Raw genomic sequence first — 27,771 nt, forward strand, 5'->3', positions numbered from 1 at the left:
CTGGTACTGTAGTGCTGTGCTTTGGATATAGAATGAGAAAAATGTTGATAACACACTGATGTGTTAGGTCTTGCTAAGGAGGCAAGGGCTTCTCACACCGTGCCAAGTGCACATGAAGCTGGGAGGGGGCACAGCCAGGACACCTGACCCCAACTGGCCACAGGGATACTCCATACCATATGACGTCATGCTCAGTATCTATTTTAAGGGTAGCTGGCCTGGGGAACCGCTGCTCGGGGATGGGCTGAGCATTGATAACCAGGTGCTGAGCACTTGCATTGTGCATCACTCATTCTGTATATTCTATTATTGCTGGTTTTATTGCTGTTGTTGTTGTTATTATTATAACCTCTCTTTCTGTCCTATTAAACTGTCTTTATCTTAACCCATGAGGTTTATCCTTTTATTTGCCCCTTCTTTCCCCCCTATCCCACTGCAGGGGAGGAAGTGAGCAAAAGGTTGTGTGTGGTGTTTAGCTGCCTGCCAGGTTAAACTGCAACAGCATGGGAGGTTGTGCTACCCTAACTTTAATCCTGCTCTACCTGGAATCTATTGCCAGCTTATTGTAATAAAATTTCTGTCTGTATTTAGACAGGGTACTTTGCTGGTGGTGGCTCTTCCTTCCAATAACAGCAGTGCACAGTCATTCTGTCCTGTTTTGTGATAGTGCTCTTTGACTTTAAGCAAGACTGACATGGCAAATAGCGTCTGGATCGCACATGGATTTTTTGAATACAGCACGTGGGCCTCTCATGATCATTGCAAAAGGCAGTGTGAGGAAGTGCCAGAGCAGGGAACTACACTGAGGGTTGTAGTCTAAAGGAAAGACATAGAAGAATCTGCCAATCCTTACTGGAGTCTCACTGACATTTTTTTCCTGGCTCTCATCTATCCACTTTTCTGCCCTGGTCTTAGCATGGAATCATTTATTTTGTAAACTAAATAGAGCAGAAGTTTCAGCCTATGTCATTCCCTTGAGTGAAGGCAAGTGCATACAGGGACAGCTTCAGGCTGCAAGTGAAGGCAGTCCCTTCAGGAAAGACAGTGTAGCTCCTCTTTGGTGTAGAATCAAGGAAAGGTTGGTAAACAAGGATTTCACAGTGTTCAAAATAAAGATTTCAGCCTACAAAATCAAAGAGGCTAATTGAGGTCTCTCCTTAGTTTTCCTCCTGCTACATGGGAAGGAGTCCAGCAACCTCAGCAACATCTTCAGCGATGCAGGAGCTGGGTCTCTTTCATTCCAATCTTCACACCACTCTCTTTGTTGGGGTTTAGATATCCAGAATTTTACATTGTCCCTTTTAGGATGAAGGTGTGAAATATCTAGGCCTATTGCAACTGTCTGGCATTAAATTTGTGCAGGAATACACAGAACACTATTTCACAGAGCAGGAGAGGAACTAAATTAATTTCTAAGCAAGGGGGCAAAATTACTGCAAAGGAATTAAGAACCCTGAGACCCGAATATTTTTGCAAAACTGTCATGGTGCAAAAGGATCACCGTTCAATGAACTTTTCAGTGCAAAGAAGGATAAAAATGCTATGCATGATCAGTTAGCTTGAAAGAAATTTTAGAAACAGAATAAGATAGCATTCAGTTTTTTCCGTACTCCAGTTTTACACAATCCTATGTAATTAATACACAGCTGCCAATGTTACCTTTTCTTGAACTGGGTGCATTTTTCAAATTACACGGAAGTACAAAATATGGAAGTCTTTGTAATATAATAGCAAAGATGTTTCCCTCATTCAGAGGGTGCAAGCACCAGAACTAAATTGGAGTGAGGCGTGGGTGGTTTTGATACCATTTCTACTCACACCTGTCACCTGCAGCAACCAGGCAAAGTTTGCTGTTTGTTCTTCTGTCACTTTTTAAATTAATGGAAAAACTCATAAACATCAGAAGGCACCAGAAATCACCAGCTGTGGAAGGATCCAGCACCTCTTCACATTCTTTTTTAGTTCAGGCAGTGAGATCAGCTATTTGCATTTGACAACTGCTAGGCTAGGAGTAGCTGAATTATATTCCGATTCATGACCTGTATTTAGTCTCTTGAGAGGATATCAGACTTTGAGACTGCTGTGACTGATCGAAGATAAGCCCCTGCTGGGTTTGTGGCCTGCCAGAAACCTCCTGAGCCAGCAAATCCTTGTTTAAGTGTCTCTGGTGCCTGAGGAGCTTCCAGGCAAGGCATGTCTGCCAAAGCTCAGAGCATCCTGGATGCCCACCCCATAGAAGCCATAAGTAACTCAGCCTAAACTAAGGGAAAGGCAGTGAAAACACTGGCATTTCTGGGCAGGGAGAACGGGCTAGTCTTCACAGCAAGAACAGCTATCCACAAATCAGAATTGTCCCCTTTCTTTCCTTCCCCAACCACTCTAGCTGTTTAGCTCCCAAAGACTATCTATGTCCATAAACAAAAATATGAGAGACCAGACCCTGTGCTGACATCCCTCTGGGGTAGCCATTAAAGCAACTGACACCATGTGAGAGCCTGGCCCATCACAGAGCCTGTCAAATAAGGTTGCTGCAAACACCATTTAACAGATTTTGAAGACATCATTTTGGTTTTCAGTTACTGAAGCTTGGGAGGCCTCTGCAGAGGAAGATGATTAAAACACAGACAGCCCTGCCTATGTGAGAAGGTGAAAGACTGCTGTTTGTCCCTGGTCTACATTTGAGCTGTTACTTCTATACACCTCAAGAAGGGGTAATAAAGCAGAAGTCACTTGTATCATTCAGATAGCTGTGTTTGTCTATTTGTTTTAGAAAAATGTAGAAATGCGTGAGTTTGTTCTGCAATGAATCTTTGTTCAAGTCCCAGTTATGTCACCTTGTAGAGGTTGTATCCCAGGAGAAATTTAATGAAGGCTGGCGTATGTTGGAAGAAGAGGCAGGAAGAGAACTGCTAGCCACAACACAGGTATTCACCAGGGCTCCCTTCATCCTCATTTTTACATTGTGACCAAATACCTCTTCACTGCTGAGTCAGGCCCTGAGAAAGCTGTTTTCTAAGTGAGCCCAGAGGAAGGTAGACTCAGCTGAGTCTCTTCTCTGACAGCTGTGAATCACACAGTTTTTATCCCACCTCTCCAGCTCTTGCCCTCTTTAGCTCTTCAACATCTTCATTTCAGTTGTGGATCAGATCAGCATTTACCCTGGAGAGCAAGCTTCAGCCATACAAATCATAGAATCATAGAATCATTTTGGTTAGAAGAGACCTTCAAGGTCATAAAGTGCTCCTTAGGGCCTGGACCTTGCAGCAGGATGGCTGCTCTTAATCCCAAAGCTTCCTCCAAACTACCATTTTGCACTCTTTATTGCAAGTTTGGGAATTGTGATACCACAGAGACAAAACATTCAGAAACTGATAAACTTCCTTATTTATTTCTTTTTATTTATTTTTAAATAAATACACTTGGGATAAGTATCCTCTGGTCTGTAAGCTCTAAAATACATTTGGGCAATTTCCCATATTTTTATCTCTAATCACAAAAGCACAATGCTTACTTTTTTTCTTATATAGTGACATGGTTTCTGGGGTTAGGGACTCTGCAAGAGTGCAAAATATGGAAAATAAATAGCCTATCCATTGTCATATGTCCTCTATTTTGGCCTGAGCAGAGAGGAGGTACCAAGGTTTGCATGTACCAGACAGAAGAAATGGTAGATTACATTTGGAAGCTTCTGTGGACATTGAATTACTAGAAGAGAAATAATTCTAGTGATTATTTGTCAAAGAGGATCAGCAGGAACATCAGCTCAGACCTGAGTGGATAAAAAAGGACAAGGCTGCAAAGAGATAACTCTTCTGTGCATTGTGTATTAGATTTCAGCATTGAAAGGTATATAAAGTGGCAATACATTTTTTTAGCAGAAAACCTGACCAGTTATGTTATTTATTTTACCCTCTGCATCACAAGGAAAAAATAATTTATTTCAACACTTTGAGGTTTAAAAATTATATGTAAAGGTGGTAGAAACATATTTGAAACAGAACTATGGACATGATTCAATGGTTAACTTATTTCCGAAATGAATGAGAAAGGAAACAGGTTGCTGCAAGCTTCTACTCTCACTTCCTTATGAGAGAAGACATAGACACTGTCCCAGAGAGAACGGGGCTGTTGTGCATGCTCGTCTCAGGCAATCATGGGTAACTGGGTGGAGAATGAAGGACTGTCCATCTTTGTTGTTGTAAGTACAATTTTTATTGTGATTTGTGTCTAGTAAAAAGTTCTGCAGAAAGGTGTACTAAGCAGGTTTCACTGTGTCAGTGAAGGATGCATCTGATTATTCAGAAACAAGGGCAGCAAGTGCAGTGAAATGCTTCAAGAGAATTATTTTTAAGGACCTCTCTCTGGTATCTCGATTGCTTCATTGTTGACTGAGAAATGATCGTATCTTAACTTTCATTTGCTTTGTTAGAAATATTTAAGTATCTGGGTTTTCTGAATGCAACAGTGACAATGAAAAAAATAACATTACATCTCATTTAGCAATGAGCACTTCAACAGAGAAAGCAATTACAACAACAAGCCTTTCTTGCACTTTTATAAACAGAAGTGGGTGTAGCTGAAAAAAAAGTGTCTTGATGATATAAAATTTTTTTAAGAGTCAGATTCCAGAATTTAGAGCAGAGATTCATGAATTCTTCATTAAGACAACTAGTATTTGAATGGAGTTTGTAGACAACTTGCATAGAATAGCTATGAAAGTAGGTTAAATTCATTCTGAGCAAGATCTAAAAGTACTGAAAATCCCAGTCATATTTAAAAGTGCTAAAGTGTAACGCAGGGCAGTCCTGCTTGGAGAAAACTTAGGGAAAAGTTAGTATTTCAGTGTTTTCTTTTTTTTTTTTTTTTCACTTCACAGTGTGATACAAGAGCTATAAGTATACAATTTTATATAGATATATAAATAAAAACATATACAACACCAAAGTGTAATACTAGTTAGGGAATTGTTGTCAAACGTGATTAGTATATGTAAGTACTGAGAGGAAGAAAAAGAAGAGATATAACTTCTGTATTTGAGGTAACTGAAATGTGAACATCTTTATTCTGAAAGGTATTTTTGCTGCTATGGACAATCAATACTTACATATTACTTTTACACTGTAGATGTGTAGCTCTAGGTTAGGAATATAACCCTGGCACTTTAGTGTTTTGAAAAGGTGTAACTGTGTTTGCTGTCACCTTCAGTGAATTGAGGAAGTTGAAACTGCCAAGAGATGAATTCTGGCGTTTTTTTTTCCACCAGTACTCAAATATTGAAAGAATTAAGTAAGAGGCCCTTATTTTGTTCAAATGAGGAATTTGGTTTTAGAGTCTCAAAACTATAGCAAGGTCAGCTAATAGGGAAGGAAACAGAAGAAGTCACTGATAAAGAAACCAGCTAAAAGGACAGTTTACTGGAAGTCTTACCAAAATGTTCTGCATTGTCTTCTACAACTTTCCTGCACACTGATTAGGTACAGGATTATCCAGTGTTTGATAGAAACAGAACAGCAACAGTTTCTATTGATTTACCCCAACAAAACAGAAATTTGTCAGCCTTAACCCCAGCCAATGCTGTCTTCACTGGCCCCAGCTAAAGAGCATGGCTCCTAACTCTGCAACTTAACCCAGGTTCCCAAAGGGTGTCACAGTATTGTTTGAAATGTCCATGTTCCATATGGGTCAACACCAAGAAGAACTGTGAGAGACCATCAGCAATCACGCCAAACTTCTTGGTCTTCTGGGTTTGCTGTTCGGCTACCGTACATCGGAGAGGCACGTTCTCACTTTGAATATGTATCCTAAGCATTTAATCCTGTGATGAGCTTAGTTTTTTAATGAAGTTTTGGGGATTTCCCATGTACTGCCCTACCCTGATGGAAATCCCTTCATTTCCCACATTTATGCCACAAGTGTAAGACATTTTCAAGATCTTAACTAATCCCAAGGTTTTTACAGTGTCAACTGGGCCAAAGAACTAGCAAAACATATCAATTAGGAGGGGTAAGGGACTGTAATATCACAGTTTCTGGCATCCGTAACTTATAACCAGACACTGGGTTTTCTCTTTCTCAGACTTTCTCTCTTCTGTTTTTATGCACTACTTAGAGTAAATCTACTTGGACTGAGGCTGCACTGGTACAGGTTGGTTTCACTATGGGATATGAAATCAGCCAACCATCTTGAGAAGGGCAAATCGCTGGGTTTTCTATGATGTCTGTGGCCAGACAAGCTTGTAGTTGCCTTAGACAGCTTTGAGAAGGGCTAATGGCTTATCTTTTCCTAAAGAAACCCGCAAGAGTAGGATGTGCAAGTGTGAGACAACACTGCAGTACAGCTACGAAGAAACTCAGTCTGGGCTAATTTCAACAGTATCAAAATGCCTGTGTTGAATATTTCCTGTAGGCTGATTTCAGACCTTCAAAGACTCCTATTCCATAGAAAACATGTGTAATTTAGGCCATTTATATTTAGATCACAAGCTTTGGCCTGGCTCCTAAGTCTTCCTTTTACATAAGTTAATATGTCTAAGAAACTGCTATTTGGAAGAGACCTGAACCTTTGATGATGTTTGGAGATTCAGCTAGACTCACCACCTTAGCTAAACACTTGTAATGGGATGGTCCTTATATAATCACGTCTAAACCCCTTGAGCTATGCAATTGTTTCAGCTCCCCGTGGCTGTATTTTGGTTTAAAGCCACTCCTGTACTCTTGCGTGCACACTTCAGAACCCACTTCCACCAGAAAAATTTCTATCGCCCCTGCCAAACCCTTCACACCCTGCAGTACACCTCTCTGGGCAAACAGGAGCACAATGGGCTAATTGACCATTTTCTGAATTAGGTAAATTCAGATGTTTGATCTCTAATAACAAACTGTAAAGTTTCCTGTTCATTTCTCTTTCAGCTTGTGTGGCTGGGCTTAAATGTCTTCCTCTTTTGGTGGTACTATCTTGCATATGATATCCCACCAAAATTCTTCTACACCAGAGTACTCCTTGGCGTAAGTACAAAACATGTACTATCTTGGCATAGACTGAACACATAGCATCTTTTCCCTAGTTTTATTTGATTGAAACATGATCAAGTGACTGGAGCAGTAGGTTCATGGCAGAGTTAAAAGTCATGTGCAAACAGATAACTGAATGCAGATAGATGTTCAGTGCCTCTAAATAGATAGCCGGTAAGCAGAAGAGAGGGATCCCATTCTAAAGATGTTTTCAGGTGAATATGCTCCTGGTAACTAAAGTGAATATACATTGTGCCTGCTTTATTAAGCAAAAGATGAACAAAATATTGCCATAGAATTATTGTGCAATCATTTCTCCATGCAATTATTTTTCATAGCATGAAGAGTTTACAAAGTTATTATCTTTGAAAAGCAATCATCATTCACATATTCATCAAGCATGTGAATACTAGTCAAGTGATCCTGGACCCTGGGCCATTCAATATAACCCAATGGTTAATGCAGCATTATCTGTCCTACTACAAACTTGTTTCCAAAGCTACCATGGGTCATGATCAATTGACAGCAAAAATTGCATTTGTTCGCATATTTTAAAAGCCTGATCACAGACATAAAAATCAGCCTAAGCTTCAATACACAGAACACAGCACTTTGTAAAAGGTTTGCAAAGCCATGGTTTAATTCAACAAAGCATGAAATTCCATTCTGCAATACAGCTTCAGATCTGTGGATCAAATTCTATCCTTTGCAATCATGGTGCAGTTGCCTTTGAAGTCACAGAGACCTGTGCTTGGATAACTAGAGCTCAGTGTAACCTCAAGTAAGCAACTGTGATTTGAAACCTGAAAGGGTCCCAATCAATGCAAGGAAAGTAAACATTATCTTTTCCTTCACTTCATCGTGTTTGGACGAATACAGTCATTATTCCCTCCTTTCAAAGAGTCTTTGTTCACAAATCTGAAATAATTCAGGATACAAAGAGCAACATTAAGGGAACATATTCCTAAGAGATGAGGCAACAAATTTCCTTAGACTCACTTTACTGACAACAGAGAACATTAAACCACTTCTCTCATAAGCTGTCCTGTCTACCATAACCCCCGCCAACTGAAACCACAGCAGTGAGGATTTCTTTACAGCTTGGGGACAGAAAACTCTACTAATGGCTTAGACTTGCATCTGTGTTTGGCCATTTATTGTCAGACACAACAGGGAGCTTTTCATATAATCATATTATTTAAAAACTGGAAATAGGAGATGTCTATTTGGAGGAACATGTTTTGCCTGCATCTCTGTCTCTGACTTGGCCAAAACATGACCCCACTGAAATGTGAACATTGTTAATTAACTCTGGATCTCACACTCATTAAAAGTTGCGATATAATACATAAAGTAAATCTGTGCCTATCCAGGTCCTGGGTAATGTCTTTGGTAACTTATTTAATAACAGCACCTCTCCAATTACAGCGTGCTTTGGCTCTGGCAAGGGCCCCTGCAGCTTGTCTGAATTTCAACTGCATGCTGATTCTGCTGCCAGTATGTCGAAATTTGCTCTCCTTCCTCAGAGGATCAAGTGCGGTAAGATGAAGAAAGAATTTCAAAATCTGTGAAAGATAATAACCCACGCAGCCTTGCACATATGCTAAGCAATGTTGTCCAAGTTCCCCAAATATACTGTACTTTGGGGATGTCCTTTTTTAAGAAGTAGGTGAGCCTGGAGTTTTGCTATGAGCAAGACTGGGGTCTATATGCCAACAGTATATCTAGAGGTCTGTTGAGAGGTTTAGCCTTGAATTAGACTCCTTTGGGTCTTCTCTTTTTTCTTGCCTCCTGGGCATGGTGCTGCCCTGGATACAAAGTCTCTCTTCTGCCTGGCAGGAGCCATTGGTGGTGCTCACACACATTTGCTTTCATTGTCATCCCTGCAACACCCAGTTATTGCAGAAGATATTAGCCCATGTCTTCTGTCTTTGCATGTTCAGTTCTTCAAGCTTGAATGCCTTTTGACCATTTCTAGCTCCCAAATGCAAATCTTATATACAGCACTGAGGACCCATCACTAAGAAAAGGACAACTGATTCTAAGTGACAGCTGCAGAGGCTTCCTAGGATAGTGCTGCTGAAATCGAGGTCTCTGGCTGTTATAGCAGAAATAATGCAGAAAATGCATGCCATGGTGCAGTGAAAATGATTATTCTCCCCAAGCTCATAAACTGTCCTTCCAAATATATGATTGCTTCTTTATTTCTAGCCTCTTTAATATGTACATGTTCAACAAAAACAGTACACAGAATTTCGTTTTGATTTGTAAATCTGGTATAAATTCTTTCACACAAAAGAGTCAGCCTGCAGGAGCTGAAAAAAACAGAGCAGAAGAGGAAGCAATAAAATAGATGAAGTGTTTCAAGACTCCTTCATAGGGGAAGAGAGTGGGATACAAAGTAATAAGAAAATAATCAGAGACATCCCAAGCTGTAACTTCATCTAGTACATATACCTTGACAATCAGTGTGGCTGAATAAATGCGAAGTGCCTGCTACATTAAGCTCCTAAATTACTTCTAGGAGTAAGGCCAGTGTCTTGGCCTTTTTAAGGCATAACACGTAGGAATAGATAGTTAGAACCACACAGACCAGGCTTTCAGACTTGTGCTATACCCCCTCAGAATCTGGGATGCTACAAAAGCAGGCAGCCATGTCCCCATGCATGTAAAAGGAAAAAGAATAATAAATAAAACTATAGGGTTCCTCAGCTCTGAAAAAAGTAGTGTTTGCCAAAATTCAGAGGTGACTCCCCAGGTTGTAGAAATCTGTAATGAACATAAATTTAGTAGGATTAATGTTGCTATTGGATGAATGTAACTGGGAAATATTGATGAGCTCTTGATTGTACAAGGCCTTTATGAGGTCTGAAATAGATTCCATGGGGTCGAGCTGAAAGCAGGTTGGGCAGGTCTTCTGAGGTCAAAACAAAGAAGGAGCTGGAGATACTTTTGGAGATGTTACTGGAAGGCTAAAAACCGTTTCCAAGGGCTTCATGCTACTTGTCCTGAATTGCTCATATCCTAACATCTATAGCTTAACTTTTCTAACCAGGATCTCGATGAAGCTGTACCTCTTATCTCAGTATTGAAGCTACAGAGTAAGTCCTTTTGCCTTGGGCACTGTGGTAGCACCTCAGGCTACACCCAGTCTGCAAGTGAAAACCATGCAGAGAGCTACAGCTCCGTTTCTGCTGCCTGCCCACAGCTTGCTATCTTGCTGATAGTGCCAGCCTATATGAGGACATGAAGAGCTCTGAGGATGAGGAAGGAGGTGAGGGAGGACATAAAATAGGACTGTTAGACAGCTGGAGTTTGTTTAGCTTCTGTTTCTTTTTGCAATAAAGCTATACCTCAGGAAGGAGGTAATTTTGTATCTCAAGCAAAACTTGCACAGCCCAGTGTGCCAGTTGTAGTATGAGGACTGCAGTGGCCTTAGCACAGGGGTACAGCTGCTTACACTTGTTCTGCTGTTGTCTCTAATTATCTGTGCTCTGCACATAACACCTGTGAGAATCTCTAAGAAAAATGCAGAGTTTAAAGTGTCACATAACATACTGAAAGGGTAGCAACCTTTCCAATATCAGTGTCATTGGGGTTAAGAAGAGGGGAGAATTATTCAGACCCACTGTTCAACGGGAATGTGCTGGCACCTCTTGCCCTTTACATCCTGCTACCCAGAAATCATATGCTACAAAGTTTTTTGTCATTAATTGAAAGAACAGCTGCATTGTCTTTGTATACCCTTCATTGCTGTATTCATCACTGTTGTTAATGAACCTTACTACTGAACCTAGCTACAGCATTTTGCCATTGCTTGGCATTCTGCTTCTGAAACAGCAAGATCAAGGCAGTCAAGTAGCATTGGCACTTTTTCACTATGCTACAGTTTATTCTACAATCTTTTTAATTATATCTCAAGATATACAGAGAAAGGCAAATTTCTCCTAGATGTTCTTACAGTCTGCTGAAGTCACTGCAATAGCTCTAGTGTGTTAGAATTCACCCTTTAATCAATGTGTCACGGCTGGAGAATAACTGGAGGAGAGAACTGTTTCCTGCTCATCTGTTTTTCTGTACAGTTAATATTCATGCGATATTTAGAAAAGGACCAGTATGGAAGACCAAGGCCACTGCTGGTATATCTCTACTAAGTAAAGAACAAATTAGAAATGAAATTGTTCTGGTGTTTCATCATCCCTTCTTCTGCTTCACTCCTGGATGGCTGGAATGATTCAGCTTCACTCTATCACCTAGGGAGATACTCTACCTCACCCTGCCATCTACAAAGTTAACGTCTGGCAAACACTCAGGAGAATATTTTGGTCTCAACTTGTTGTGGGAAACATCTACATAGTTCTTGTGAGGTAATGTGCGTGTTAGTTTGCATAGTGTTATCTTATGTTTGCCAGTCAGCAAAAGCAATGGAAAGACACAACACAAGGTAATTATGCTTTCTACTGTGTGGAGACAGCAAATAGCTAGCTTTGCAGGAACATGAAGTTACAGGAAAACTCTCACTGACCACAGCAAAATTCAGATGGGGCCTCTTAGGAACCCATCATCATTCTTAATGAAAATATCACTTTGTTTTCCATAACAAACAAGTTCTTCAGTTTGTATCAGCAGGGGTCTTTTTCTTTCTTCTTCTCTTTGGGTAACTCCAACAACAAGTTGTGAATGCCAGGCAAGTACACCCAGCTTTTTGGAGAAGGCATCACTTTCTTAAGTGACCAGCATGTTTCGGGTGGAAGCTCCCTGAGACTGTTATACCCAGGCTTTACAGTTCATTCCTACACTGTGAACCACTGTAGAATCCTGTTGTTAGGTGGCAACTTGAGAATCTACCAAAACAGTTACTCTGCCATGGCTGAGGGTGATCCCTCCTATTTATAATGTGCAATTTTAATTTAACACAGATAAGATATATGATTTTTCCATAGGGGATGTTAAGTTTTTTTCTCATTATCAAATGCTCTGTTTCAATGGGACATGTTAAAGTATAATCTGTTATTACCATATTCTGTAGTTTGGGGGGCAATATTTTTTTCTGTATTCAGGAATTCTGAATCTTTACCAGCAATGCCACTAATTGTTGTGGTCAGGGCCTCTGTTTTTTTTCCCTGCATTTAAATAAGTAAACAAAGACATGACAAATAGTCTTCAAATACTTATTTTCTTCAAACCCAAAGTGCTGCTCTACGCGTGTCAGACGACAGCTGGACAGGAACCTCACCTTTCACAAAATGGTGGCATGGATGATCGCCCTTCATACTGGTTGGTGCTCAGATGTTTCTTTGTTTATTGCTTTCTCATGAATTTTACACAGTATCCAGGTGAGATTCAAGTTCTTAAGTATGTGGGCAGAGACCTGATTTCATTAGCATGAAGGAGTCAGCGCGTGCCAAGTCTTAAATCATTTTCCAAATATTATTCTGCAAGTGGCATACAGCAAAAGATAAATAAGAAAAGATACCCTTCTCTTGAGCACAACTCACGACACTGTTTAATAAAGGATATTTAGCAATGCCACAAGAACTAGATACCCTGGCTTTAATTCTTGTTTGGACTTAATTCTTAGCTGGCATGTCTGAAACAACAGAAAAGATGAAAGAAAAGGGTAGAAAAAGCTTGGACAGGCCATGGAAATGTTTTCATATTTCATCTCTCATTTCCTAAATTAAGGGGTTTCTGTCTTTCGCACCCTCCCTCTCAAATTTGTCACTTGTCAATGCAAGTACCTTACAAATCATATATATTCTAGAACAGCCTTTGTAATAGTACGTTACTTGAGCTGAGCAGGCTCCCTTCTTGAGCTGTGGCTGAAATCTCACCAACACTTCATAGAAAAGAGTGGGGTGATGCAGTTAATGTAAGGCAGCAGAGACAAATTGTTTGGGGGTGTGAGATCTGTAACCATCAGGCCCCGTTTTGAAGCTGAATAAGTAACTGCTGATACAAAAGGAGAAACATTTTGAGAAGTGTTGTATGGCTTACCCCTGCAATCATGTGTCGTGGAAATAGCATGAAGCACCTCAGATGTACCAGGTTTATGGGACATGTGCGGCACAGCAAGAACATTGTTAGTGATTATCAGCAACACAGCAGAGCAAAGCGGCACTAGGAAATGTGACACCAAAGAGATCCAGATTCACTTATTGGCTCTTCTGCAGAATTCCTGACAAATAATGTAAGCCATTCCATGCTTCATTTTCTCAGGTATAAAACTAAGGCACTGTTCTTCCACTTGAAGTGCTGAAAGCCTTTGTGAACAAAGATGTGCCAAAAACTTCTTCCCTTTACTTCTTTCCTTTGCCCACTGAAAAAAATGTAAAATTCAGATGGTAAAGCTTCAACAGTAAAATATGTCAGTGATCTGAAATTGTGATGGAAAGGGTGAGAGTGGCAAAGGTCTTAGACTGCCGTTGACTAACATTATGAAGTTTACAATGTTACCAAAACCACTGAGAACTTTTCTTGTCTTTAACCCTGATCATTTCTTTCCTGTCACGCCTAGCAATTCACACCATCGCACACTTATTCAATGTAGAGTGGAGTGTTCAAGCCCGCGTTGAAGAGGACAGAACTCTGGCAGCTGTGCTTTCTCGCCTTGGTGATAACCCAAATGAAAGCTATATCAACTTTTTTAGAAAAAAAATTGGGGTAAGTGACATCAGGCTGTGAAGAATCAGTATTACATTAGATGAGATGACCATGTAAGACAATCTGAGCTGACTGCCTTTTTCTGGTGTGCACAGCCTGGGTGTGGACCATCTTGCAGCAAAACTTTGCACAATTCATTTTTCTATATTTGTCAGTAACATTGTTGGTGAATTTTGGTAGTACAAACTTTTTCACCTCAGGATTTCAAAGTACTTTTAAAACATTACGTAAACACAAGTACCCTGTAAAGAAGTCTTCTGACTATGGTAGATGTGGCCTACAGAAAGGCACACAGAAATTAAGGCAAAAGTTTTGAACTTGGGCTCCTTAAGTCTAGTTAGAGAAGAAAAAAAAAAAAAGGAAAATAAACCTTCCCCATTCCTCAGAAGCAGCAAGCATCCTGTCTCTGTATGAGTTATGAGACCCATTGCACAACACCACTGAAAAGGAGAGCTTTCATTTAGCTCCGTAAATATGGATGTAACAACAGAGCCGTGCAGAAGCATTCACTTCCCCCAAGCCTGTACTCAAGCCTGTACTGCTCAGCAGTGGCAGAGTAAGAAACAATGTGTGTGAATTGGTGGAAAACCCTTTCTCTCTTCTTCCACTTACTTTTGTACAAGTAAATCCGCAGTGCAAAAAAAAATGGTGTGGGATTTTGGCATTGTTGGCATGCAAATTTGTAGTGGGTGACTTAAGAAGGTAAAAGATCTGGTGAGTGAGACAGACTGATGGTTCAGCTGTCTCTGCTTCAACGCTGTGCCTTCCTTAGATCAACATGTGCGTTTATTTCACAGAATCCTGTGGGGGGCCTATACGTGGCCTTCACATACTTGGCTGGTCTCACTGGTGTTATCATCACGCTGGCCCTCATACTAATCATCACATCATCCACCAAAACAATCCGAAGGTCGTATTTTGAAGTATTTTGGTACACCCACCATCTCTTTGTCATCTTCTTTATTGGCCTTGTCATCCATGGTGCTGGGTGAGTATTCACACTTATCACAGAATACATGACAACTACTTTATCTTAAAGTATAGCTTTCTACACACATAAATATAGGGACTTAAGTCACTAAGCAGCAGTTATTTTTTATGGTAATGATGGGCCAAGAGAGGCTTTGAGAGCCAAGAAGCTCTCTCTGATACATGCAACAAGCTATTTGCATGCCTGAGGCTTTATGGGACTCTGGCATACTTAAGCTCACTCAATTTTTTCTGGTATTTTAATGGGAAAGCTCTTTTCCAAGGTTCCTGTTTCTAATTGTTACTTTATCTTTCTCATCTAAAAGGAATTGCATCATACACGTGCATGTAAGGAGACCTCACCATAAAAATTATACAGAGCTCAGGATTTTGTTTGGTAAATGAAAACTACAATAACGCAGATTTATCCTTCAGATTTGGATGAACTTTTAATATCAGCAGTATTTCAGGCCAGATTTTTAGCTGTTGCAGCTCAATATAGGCGACTGTAATTTTCTGTAACTTCCAAATTACGAACATATTTTTCCACTGGTTGTGCATTCCATACCTGCTGCAGCAATAGCTCAACAGCCTAATGAAACAACTTTAGTACTTAAAAGAATGAGCTTTAGTTCCATTTTAGAAAACGACAAAACTCCTGCATAAAGAAAAAAAAAGGTTGAAGTATCCAAGCCACATTTCATAGTTCATAATTATACTACATTGTCCATTTTAAAGGGAGTTCTAGGTGCACTAGAAAGTGCGCTTTAAAATGCCCAGCAAAAATGACTATTCAAAAACACTTCCCCTCAGTCCAGCAGTGCCTGGAAAAAGACAGAAATGAGACTACAACAGGAAGAACAAAAATAGAAGGCAGATGAGAATTGCCACCAGCATATTTGTCCATTCCAACTTCCAAAACAAGAAGGTTTGAGCAAAACCTGTTGAAGGAAAAGAACAAGTGGTTCGTGTTTCCTGCAGTAAATATTGTATAGTTACTGACAAAACATCCACATTTGGTAGTATTTACTACACAACGCTATCAGAAAGCAAGCATTGCTCTTTCTAGTGGTCAATGAGGAGCATATATTTTGTAAAAGTTGACTATTTACTTGGATATTCAGTATACTTCCACCATTTTAGTTGCACTGTACTGAACAGACAAGAGTTTGGGCAGCAGTGGGGTTGAATGTGGTTATCAGAGAAGTTCAGCTATCCTTTGGAAGGAGATAAACACAGGAATACTATTGTCTGAAGACAGAAGGATGCTTTCTGGCTCTGACTTCATTGGCCTCACTTCTGCCACTTCAAAGGCAAGAATGATAGTTTTAGTTTAGAGAAATTGATAATAGACTAAAAAGTATTGAACAGGCTTTTTACAGTCAAGGAAGGTATCTTAGGTGTGCAAAGATGGATGTTATGGAATAAGTATGATCTGACAGTCTCAAAGTAACATGTTAGAGAGAGGCATAGATGTCACTATCTCAGGAGACAGAAGGCTGTGTGTCATACACATGTGTATACACATGCATATGTATATATACATATATATATATAAAACTGAAACAAAGACAATTAAGAGAATCAAAGGGGCAGATTCATCTCAGTTACAAACTGTCACTGCATTTCTGTAGCACTGATTTTTTTTTCTTTTTTATGCACGACCTATGTGACACAGAAATATGTCCCTAACTTCCCATCATAATAAATGTAAAGAGGAGAGGGTACAGAGAGGCAGATCACCCTGCCTTGGAAGCCAAAGTAAAACTTTAAGCAGAAAAAGAAGTCATTAGAAGGCTATACTACTGAGAGCTTAATTACAGTACCGGAAGGGCATCTACACTGAACAATAAGGGGAAAAAAAAGTCCTTTATTTCTCTTGTGCAGAGTACTGGCACTGTCAAACCTCAGACAGAGCAGAGGGCAAGGCAAAATCCCTCAGATCCCTTTCCCTTAAGCAACAGGGTGAGGAGCATCAGGAAACGGGCTCCTCCTATTCCCCTAACTCAACCCCAAGGGCGGCTCAGCTGAACCCCTTGTCACTAGTGGGGAAGTAAACTGCAACTGGTGATGTTCCTGCAACTTGCAACTCGTGATGCTCCTAGGACAGTGTCATGCCTTCCCTTTATTTTTCAGGCAGTATGTTATTGAAACCTTTAATGAGGAAGAGGTTCATTAGTAATATTTATGAGCAGTTGGCATAAAACTGTACAGCCTGATCAGAATCTGACTGTTTCTAGGGAAAATCAGTAGATCTGAGTTTCTCTACTATGACCCTCATCCTACTAATTACCATCATTTTTGAGACTCTCACACACTCCTGAGGTTGGCACAAATCCAGACAGAGGCAGGAAATAGTGAATGAGATCAGAATATATTTTTCCCCCTAAAACTGAAATCATCATTCAGCACTAGCTCTGCCACTGGAAGTACAGCTGAACTGGAGCAGTCGGGTTTCTCTGTAATACAACGAACAACAACAAAAACCCTACCCAAGCAGGAATATAGAGGCCAAATCATCAGCTGACATAAGCTGGCATAGCTGCTTTGCATCAGAAGCATCTGTGTTCATTCACGCCAACTGAACAGCTACTCCACAGCTTTAAAGGGAGAGGAAGCATCAAAGGAAGAATGCATATTGGAACTATGCATTTGGACTAGATGATCTTTTGAGGCCCCTTCCAATCCCTAACAGTCTGTGAAAGGGCTACCTAAATTCCTAAGATACAGACAGAAGTAACTTTCCTACTGGTCACTAGCAAACTGATTACTTTGTGCACTCCAGGGTTTGTTTTTATTGAAGTAAAAAGTAGGATAAGTTCAAAAGGAATGAAGTTTTCCTATTATGAACATTTCCTGGAAATGGTAATGGACATACCTCTCAGTTCCTTGCCTGATCTTGTAGTCAGTATTTTCCCCTACAAACTTTCCTCCCATTTTTATAATTTTAATAGCAATTTTGTGCAGTAAAGCTGTATCAAAGCTGTAGCACTGCAGAAGTCCACAACTCCACATAAATAGGATAGCATAGAAGTAGAATAACAGTAAGGGACAGATACCTTCATTTTAATTTTATTGACTTAGTGATTTTAATTTTTTTCCAGACGCATTGTAAGGGGGCAGACAGCTGAGAGTCTGGCTGAACATGATCCAAAAATTTGCTACAAGAACTTCACTCACTGGGGGAAAGAGGGATCTTGCCCAATCCCTCAGTTTTCAGGGAATCCTCCTATGGTAAGAACAGTTTTCTTGAGTGCAAATTCAGTTTAAAATGTTAACAATTTTCTCTTTTTGCTAAGAAACATACGCGCTTGCTGTAGAAAAGCAGCTACATAACCCCCAGTGCTCTTCAGCGACAGCTTTCTTTACATAAAGAAGTAGGTTTTGACAGAATGGATTGTAAAATGGACAGACAGACAGACAACCCACTTCCAGTGTGCCGTAAAATGAGCATGATTAACAGGCAAAGCAAAAGACCAAATCATATCTGAGAACTGTTTACCCAGAATGTATTTTGTGGCTTACGGGGATTTCTAGAGAGTGCTATAATACACATAATAAGTAGTTTCTTATCGTTTATGGACTAATGATAATTAACAAAAAATTAATGGCTCTGGAAATGTGACAATGAAACTTCAGCTTTTATTGACTAATCAGGCTGATTGTTCTTTCACGTTTAAGACTGATCCGTTAACAGAAACCACATCTTCTCCTGCAGTAATACAGACCTGAGTCAATAATACATTCAGAGCTTTACTCCACATTTCACTTAGTTATCTTAATTTTCAGACAGAGACAAAATCACTCATAGGAAAATACCCTGCTGTAACTGTTGGAGCAATTAAAAAGTTAGCTGCAACTCTCAACAGAGAAAGAAATTCCCTCTCTGACCAGAATTAATTTTGAAGGTGTCATATCTCTTAATGGGTTCCCTAGTCTGGTCAATAAAGGACCTACATTACTTGAATTTCACATCTGCAGAGTTTTCATGACTTGATTTAATCTAAGTTGCCATCTTCATCACCTGACTTCTCATTTTATTCTCTTTACAGACATGGAAATGGGTAGTAGGTCCCATGTTTTTGTACCTGTGTGAGAGGCTGGTGCGGTTTTGGAGGTCACAGCAGAAGGTTGTTATCACAAAGGTATGTGTTGATGCTATGCTTAACACTGGGCAAAACTTTACCATTTTTTCCAAATGGTGCAGCAAAGCCAGTGGCTCCTGCACAGCAGACAAAGTTATCAGTGAAAGGCCTCTCAGGAATGTTATGGATGCTATCATGCAAAAATAATGCCAATCACTAACATGTAAACATAGCCTTCTCTAATAGAGAGCAAGAGGAGGAAGTTAGCTAAGGCACAGGACTGAATCTTAGGAAAGAAAAAGTAATTTTCTTAGTATTGAGTGAAAAGTTATGTAATGTAGAAATTACATAGCCTTAAGAGTAATTTAAAACAACAAATATTTTTTTTTTTTCAAAACTAGCTAGATATTTAGGAATTCTGTTTTTTCAGCAGAACAAATGACTCCTGAAAATAGGAGGTACCTTCTTTGTGCAGCCAAAGCTAAAGTTGAGCTTGCATTCTGTGTTATGTTGCAGAAATATTAATGTTGATTCTGGAAGTATGACAGTCAAATTAGTGCGGCACTAAGCTCTAATGTATAAAAGCTACTCTAGTCTTCTCCAGTGCCATTTCCTAACATGGCGCTGTGCTGCATCTTGTGGACATACCCTGCTCAAGTCGTAGCAGGGTTTGGGGAATGACATTAGATATCTCTACTGTGCCCTGGCACAATGCTGATATGTTGGAAGGTTCCTATATACCAGTGTGCTTTTTGGTAATTTAAACAAAATATCTCTGAGCCATTTCTACACCATATGTCTCTGGTGTCTGCTTAGTTCCCAGACAGCAGGAAATGTCTTCCACAATCCTAAGCACTACTATTAATATCTACATTAATAGATAGACACACTTGGTTCTCCCTCTTGCAAATCTCTTCTGGAGATTAAAAGTAACCTTGGCAAACAACTTCAGGATTAAAAAAATCACAGTGACAGAAATACTAGCCTTGCTTCTAGAATGTTGCTTCTATCTATGCTTGGCTAAAGATACGCAGAATGCAAATGCCCATATTATGGGTCCCACCCAGTTATAACATAAAAACTTCAGTCTCCAGTGGTATTATCTATCCAATTCCCTATCTGTATGATAGCCCTATGGTTTTGCCCCTACATATATATATATACCAGAAAATTCATTAACACTGTGCTCTGTGCCACTGTGTAAGGTGCATCTGGAATTAACAATGTGCACACATAGATCTGGCGATGTGTTAAAACATGTTCCAGTCTGACCTGTCCCTTTTGGAATGATTGCAAGCATGGTGTGAAAAAACACGTCAACTCAAAATTTTGCATCTTCTGCAGTCTTCCTTCTGGCTGTCAGGTGCTATTCCTTGCTCCCAGTTCAGCTGGGAATGAAGTTTCACTTGCTTTCCTTGCTCTCATAGCAAAGGACAATGTTAGTGATGAAGGATGTAGATACACTCAGCGAACAGTGACGAGTGAAGATGGCCTTTTTGTTTTCCTTATCCTTCCCTTTGTCCCTTTCACTGTAGGTGGTCATTCATCCCTTCAAGACAATTGAGCTGCAAATGATGAAGAAGGGCTTCAAGATGGAGGTCGGGCAATACATTTTTGTCAAATGTCCAGCGGTGTCTAAACTGGAGTGGCACCCATTTACATTAACCTCTGCTCCAGAAGAGGATTACTTCAGCATTCACGTCCGTATCGTAGGGGACTGGACAGAGGGCTTGTTCAATGCATGCGGGTGTGATAAGCAGGAATTCCAGGAGGCATGGAAGTTGCCCAAGTATGTACAAATAATCTCCATGGTAAAGTCAACCAATGCCAACGACAGTGTAGATTTTGCTCAACCAGTTTGGTGGTACCTGTGATACAAACCTTAACTACTTCCATTGTAGATGCGGACCTTACATGGATCTTTCTAGTTTTCTCCTATCAACCCCACCTCTTCTTTTGCTGACTAGTACTCAGCTCAAATGTGCATTGTAGCAGATAAATGCCTTGTCTTTTTATTATTTTAAATGGTGCTAATAAATATTGATTTATTAAGCGTATTTTCAATTTCAGGATAGCTGTGGACGGCCCCTTTGGAACAGCAAGTGAGGACGTGTTCAGTTATGAAACTGTTATGCTTGTTGGAGCTGGAATAGGGGTCACCCCCTTTGCATCTGTACTCAAGTCTGTCTGGTACAAATACTGCCACGATGCAACCAACCTAAAACTCAAGAAGGTGCGTGTCCCCTTTCCCAGAACCCATGTAATTGTTCAAGGGCAAACAGCCCATATCAAAACAGGCCCAGCAAAGATGGTCTGGCTCCAGACATCCATGATTTGCAAGAGAAGAGTCCAGTTACCTCACAAGACTGGCAGGCAGGGAAGTGGGAGGGTCAAAAGCAAAAACATCATGAAAGGAGAAATAACCTACGAGCAGAATCAGACACAGATCTTGACTGTGGCCCAGGGGATTTCCACTTGCAGCAGAGATGCTGTTCAATCTGTGGGAGAAACACAAAGTCCAAGGCACGAATACAGCCCATGCAAATATTGCATTCCTTCCCTAAGTGCAGAGGGAGCAATTTCATGTCAGTGGAAGAGCACTGCTACCATCTCCCTCTAACCTCCTGCTCCTGGAAACTCCCTGGGCAGAGGTATGGGGTCACACTCTGCAGTTATGGTCATGTTCATAGAACAGGTTTTGTTACCTACCTGCTATAATTTACCTTGCTTGCCAGCAGATAGGGAGATAAAATCTACCTCTAAATCATTCATTTATGTCCGAACAAAGTATTTTACAAGGATGCAAGTGAGAAAACATCATGAACTAAAAATGTAAACTGATCGTGGAAGAGAAATAGAAAGATGTTTCCTTGTTCTTGCAGTCACATTACAAATCCTGAATAGCTTCAGTATCAGCCTACTCATCTACTGTAGTGGTCAGGGCAATTTCTACAAGAACCACACAATCCTCATTCTGTCAGCAGACATAAAACCAGAAATCATAAGTGCCTGTGTCCCCTGACAGCTCACTCTTGTCTCTTCCAGATCTATTTTTACTGGCTTTGCAGGGACACTCATGCCTTTGAATGGTTTGCTGACCTCTTGCAATCTCTGGAGGCTCAAATGCAGGAGAGGAATAATGCAGAGTTTCTCAGCTATAACATCTACCTTACAGGCTGGGATGAGTCTCAGGTAACAACACGATGGAAAATACCACTTCCACATGCACTCAGGTTGATGTTAGCAAGTCTGTTGTGTTCCGAGAAATGTTTAAATGGTCTTTATCCTGGGCCTCCATCTGGCTCTCAGGGGTTTCAAATGCAGATCGGTATTATCCATCAGAAGTTACATGGGATCGGCTGCTAATGTGCACTCTGACTTGCTTTCTGGTTTACTCTGGCTGTGTGCTCTGGGAAGCAGTCTCTCCTCGCAGCAGCAGCCTCAGCTGATCATGCAAGTGTCTCTAAGACAGCTAGTACTGCTTAAATCACTAATTAATGACATTTGGAACTGGAGAAGCTAATGCATGAGGTCTGACCAATGGCAGGATATTTTTTTCAGGGCTCTCCTAAGTTCTCTATCTGGTCCCATGCATGCAGGTCGCTGTGGGGATACAGAGCAGCAGCTCTTCCATGAGCCGCTTGAGAACGTGTGATTGAGTCAGGAAAGGTGCTCACTCTACTACTTTTAGTGATGTTTTATTTTTACTTATATCTCACCGTTACAAAATTCACCATGTGCCTGAAGTGCTGTAGCTCAGCTAGATGGACAGGGCGGGTAGGAATAAGGTAAGAAGTAACCAGACAGGCAGTGGCAAAACAGGAAGGAATGAAGGAAAGTCACACAATCCTTGCTTGGGAAGAAAGTTACCTGTAACTTTTTTGGCATATAAAAGTGCTGCAGAACTCAGCAAGGCCTGAATTTATGCCATTAGCCACATCTTCTCCTCTTCCTGGATCTACTTAACTTAGTCTAGGCAAAAGTTACACAGGGAGGGTAGAAAAGACCATCTCATATGGATCAAACCTTCCAGAGATCAAACTGGCAGGACTTCATTAAGGTCAAGGACTTGTATTATTGTACCTGAAGGGACAGTTTTATTTTGATTTACAGATTTATTCTTAGACTAAACCAGTTAATTGCAAAAGAAATGTAATTAATCGTTCTGTTGAATGCTTCATAGGTTTAACTCTTGAGATAGCCCAATCTGGGGAAAATCGGGGGTAGACACTGAGAGTCAGGACTTTACCAATGTCAGCTTTCTTTGTAAACACCATAAATTCCACATTCTCAGTTTGGAAATAATTCAGTATGATTGACATTATTTTTTCCTTAACAGGACATAATGCTGCCACATCTGACTCTGTCTTTACACTGCCCTTTGTGTTTGATTTCCCATAGGCCACTCATTTTGTAATGCATCATGAAGAAGAGAAAGATGTGATTACAGGCCTCAAACAGAAAACCTTGTACGGAAGACCTAACTGGGAAAACGAGTTCAAAACTATTGCGGGGCAGCATCCTGGGTAAACCTGTCCAAATTGGATTTTCTCTATCTAAATTATATAATACCACAACCTTGTTCCTTTGGTTGATTAAGTCTGAGGAGCATTTTTTTCTAACAATTTCCAGGTATTTTCTGTTCTTGTTTCAGTCATGGACATGATCTTGACCAAACTGTTCTAACCTACTCTTTTTAAAAAAGTCATCCCTTTTTCGTGAAGTACTTCATGGGAAGTCTAAATACCTCCAAAAATACTTTCTATCTCAAAAAAAAACCCCAAACCTGAATGTGGATGACCTTTAGCTGAGCACCCAAAATTAGTAGGAGAAAACCAGAACAGTTCCTTTCAAGAATTTGTGGCGTAAGCTATTTGAAGCTCTATTTCCTTGATTCCACTGAAGTCAATAAAACTGTCTTCACTGACTACTTCTGAGCTGAGATTTAGCCCACCAGTTGTTTTAGAAGCAGCAATAAGTGCCTTGCAAGTTTTAAGGGCTTATAAGTTTTTAAGGCGCAGATATCCAGTTCTACTTTAGTTCCTGTAATTGAGAAAAAAACACCTTCCACCTACAGAACTTAAGACTGATTTACATGAAGAACATCCAGCTGCTCCATACCTAGTTCCTGACCAAATTTTAATTTTCTTAACAGATCCAGAATAGGTGTTTTTCTCTGTGGACCCGAGGCCCTAGCTGACACACTCAACAAGCAGAGCATCAGTAACTCAGAAGCTGACCCACGAGGAGTACACTTCATTTTTAACAAGGAAAACTTTTAACTCCCAAGCACGTGAGATTCATTCAATACAAAGTCTAAAGACTGGATTTCTTTTTCTATTTGGAGTCTGGGAAGGACAGCCCAGCTTCTAATCTTGGCTACACTAACACAAATCCCTTTGCTTCTTCAGAATTATTTTGGCACTGTGGTAGAGTAAAAAAGTCAAGTTTTACCTTAGGGAAGTGAGCACTGCCCTCTGCATGCCGCAATTTAGCAGAAACCTATTTTCTTTGTGTGAGGGGATTTCCCCTCAATTAACTGCCTTTATCCTCCTATTAGTCATAATCACTGTTGAAGGGTCTCAGCAGCCATATGCATTTGGGAGACAATTCACGCTGGTGAAGCTTAATGCTATTAAACAATAAAACATTCTAGCATAATGCTTGCTATTAGGAGAGAGCTTATCCTGGCTGCAGCCAGTCCCTGGAATGAGGCAAGGTTTAGGGAAGGGCAACTGGGAAAGATTGCTCCTTACAAGAGGAAATCTCCATTGTGCACCGGCATCTTTCAGGCTTCTGAATAAAAGCCTAAACATCTTGTCCAAGAAATAGCACAGGCAGCTGAAAAGCAGCCATTGCTCTTTAGGGAAGCAGAGAACTGGAAAGGAACCACCTGGATTTCTGAGAGCCATCCCCACCCCAGCTGTTGGGGGGCGGGGTGACAAGGATGGAGTCAAACCAAGCCCTGCACCTGGCACGTGAGCCATCGCTTGGCTGCTTCAAACACGCTCAGTTTCACATCTTCAAATTCAGAGTGCAGGGTTCCCAACAAGAAGAGGTTTTGTGTTGTTTAAAACTGTCATTTCTGATTTTCAAGGCTGAAAAATCTTGTTGCTAAGTGATTTAATGGGTATTTTCTGAAGCATTCTTAAACGCACACAGTGCTTTTGGCTCTATTGTTCAGCTGTTCCTCCTTGGTAGTGAAACAGGTTTGAGAAACCAATGATCATGTGGGCAGTAGCTGGAATAGCTATGAATAGAGTCCCTGATGTGTACAAGCACCCACACACAGCACAATACTTTAGTATGTACATTACAGGTAACAGGTTCTCAAAAAAAAAAGAACCCAAACTTCTGATACCAGTAGCAGAGAAAAAAAAAAAAAAAAAGAGGGCATTAAGACCTGCAGCACAGGAAAAAAGAATGAATAAGCAAGTTCAAAAAGCCTTGAAAAAGCCACAGTTTTGTAGACTGTTGGTCTCTTTTGCAGCCCAGTCACCTGCTTAGTCACTTTTAAACTCTGCAGCCAAGCCCTCTGATAGTTCCCACACAGCATGAGACCTTGCTGACAGCTTCTTACAGTCACAAAAGAAAGTGGTGGACTCCTGCAATTTCAGACATGTTTGCGCAGCCATCTGGTTACACGTAGCATATTTGCGACCTCAACTCACCAGATGTGTTCTCCCTTTACACCATTTTTACATGCTATCCAAGCACTCCATGCTACTTCAGGACAGCTTACGCATTCCCATTTACCAATATCTGTTTCTGTGAACTGTCAAATGACACAATGAATTATGTCAACATCTGAAGAGGAGGAAGCCACAGTTGGTCAATGCTATCAAAGATCAATTTTTGGCTGGGAATTTTTGAGTTCTTTCCCTCGGAAGGGGCGTATCTAAATCCACATAATTCTGTTTGAAGCACATCTATTAAGTCAGAGTAGAGCTTAAGCAGAATTAAAGAAACTTTTTCTGTGGAATAAAAAAAATGCTACTGAAACACCGTAAGTCTCCCATTCTGTGCAGAGAGCACTGAAATATTTGGCTTTGATTTTAATGGAAATACGCTCAGACTCTATGCTGTTAGAAAGTGGGTAAAGAGGAATAGCAAGTGGTCTAATGGAAATAGCATATTTGTCATGTCAAGAGTCTTGGAGAGTGTGTATTTTAATTGACCTATTAATTTTCTAAACATTGCCACATTTGTTCTTAAAACTCCAGGGATCTTTCCTTACTCAGGCAGTTGTAATGACACTCCTTGACCTGCTGCACACCTGTACCAGGGGTTGTTTGTCACCCTGAACTCAGAAAAAGGAATTCTGTGCTTACTAATAAATCACTGTCTTCCTAAAACATATAAAAGCATAAGCAGGTGAGAGCTTCCCAGTTTCTTTCAAAGGTCTGTTCTGTTGAATCCTGCTAAAATAGCTAGCTATGCATTATCAGTCGTGGTCTGAACATAAAGTTTTTTTTCAATCTAGGACATGTGAGTGAAACAGACAACACTGAAATACAAACATAAGAAACAAACTACCTTGAGTCCTCCCTAATCTTCAGCAAAGCACAGGGAGATATCAGTGGTACTGTTTTCAGTCAATGCAGCTGTCTTCTTGGGTGGTAAAGGAGTAAAACCCTTCCTCCAAATGCTTGCCTGGTCTATGGAAGTTCCCCAAATCAGTGGTTTAACTGGTAAGCCACCTTAGACACAGACCTTTTCTTAATAAAACATCTTTCAAACATATATAATATATATAAAGCCCATGCCAGTGTTAAATTCTTAGACAGTTGTGGCTGCGACACCACCAGTGTTTCCCAGACAGGACATACAGTGTTCCTCATTCACTCAGAGGAGAAGGCTTGGAATCTGACCAAGGCTATCGGCTGGGCCTCTGGCTGAAAATTTCCTCCTTCTGTGTGTTTGGGGATTTTCTCTCTTGGAGGCAGGGGAAGGAGTCACTTTCACAATAAACTGATTCTTTTGCTGTCAAACTGCTGACTCTGAATGTCCTGGGAACAAAGGGTGGCTTCTCTCCTTTGTCTGAGAAACTGAACATGGTACTCAGCAGTTCAGGCAATGCTGCGTGGCACCATGACCCATCTTCAGCAACCTGATCTAGTTGAAGATGTCCCTGCTCATTGCAGTAGGGTTGGACTACATGATCTTTGAAGGTCCCTTCCAACCTAAAGTATTCTATGATTCTGTGATTCAGTAGCACCAGCAAGACTTTCAGAAAGGCACGGATGTCTCCAGGTTGCTTCTGTGGACAGTGCAGGGAAGCAGCACAAGGGGGATGGCAGTTAATGGTTGAAGGCAGGTCTTAATGGAGCTCCATGCTTCGTTGATGAGGGTCAACTGCCACCAAAAAACTCTTCCTCCCATCTTTACTAAGCTCCTGATTTGCAGGGTGCCAAGGTAAATGAGCTATTGTGCTTGCTCTGGCAGATCTCTGCCACTGCCCACACTCCACAGGGTCTCAGGGTACCCTCCAGAATCATTCCCACTTGCAGTGGGGTCTGAATATGACAAGCGGCTCTCCCATTATGGCTGTCCTTGACAGTAAACTTCAGTCCTAGTTCTGCCTCACCTGAAAAGATTACTCTAAAAGAGGTAAGAGCCTTTTAGGACTCCTGACACCATCAGGAATGCGTGTTGGACTCATGCTGTGCCTGAGTCTACAAAGTAGACTGATGTCTGATCTGTTCTTCCATCTAGTTCCACAAATTCCCTATTCAAATGAAAAATGCTCTGCTGATGGCAAGAAAAGCCAGTTGCTGGATTATTAAAATAACTGTTTCAACTAATGGAAGCAATTACGAGTTCAACTCAGTGACCAAAGAGAAAAGTTAGTCCCCCTTATGGCCTCAACTTGGCATATTTTCCTTCCCTTCTAACATGGTATTTTCTCTGTTTTCCCATATGTAGTCATCTGAAATAAGCAGTTAATTAATTCATCAATATCCTTGATTCCCAGTTCACTGTAGTTAGTCTTACAGATAAAGATCCTGACCTCTGGGGTGCTGGGATGTTCTGGTTTTCATTGG

At 40.6% G+C, this 27,771-nt stretch overlaps 1 protein-coding gene across 1 annotated transcript; it reads left to right on the top strand.

Annotated features, from left to right (window-relative positions):
- Window positions 1–4,088: 4,088 nt before the first annotated feature.
- On the top strand, window positions 4,089–26,718 carry CYBB (cytochrome b-245 beta chain). Its single transcript, XM_082043326.1, has 13 exons — window positions 4,089–4,198; window positions 6,909–7,004; window positions 8,439–8,549; window positions 12,203–12,287; window positions 13,528–13,673; window positions 14,471–14,661; window positions 17,747–17,876; window positions 18,695–18,787; window positions 20,263–20,516; window positions 20,798–20,960; window positions 21,773–21,919; window positions 23,129–23,253; window positions 23,883–26,718. The coding sequence occupies exons 1-13, from the start codon at window positions 4,154–4,156 to the stop codon at window positions 24,007–24,009; spliced, it is 1,713 nt and encodes a 570-aa protein (XP_081899452.1). The 5' UTR covers window positions 4,089–4,153; the 3' UTR covers window positions 24,010–26,718.
- The last annotated feature ends 1,053 nt before the right edge of the window (window positions 26,719–27,771 follow it).

Source organism: Streptopelia decaocto (assembly GCF_964273445.1).
Source record: "Streptopelia decaocto genome assembly, chromosome: 1".
Lineage (NCBI taxonomy): Eukaryota > Metazoa > Chordata > Aves > Columbiformes > Columbidae > Streptopelia > Streptopelia decaocto.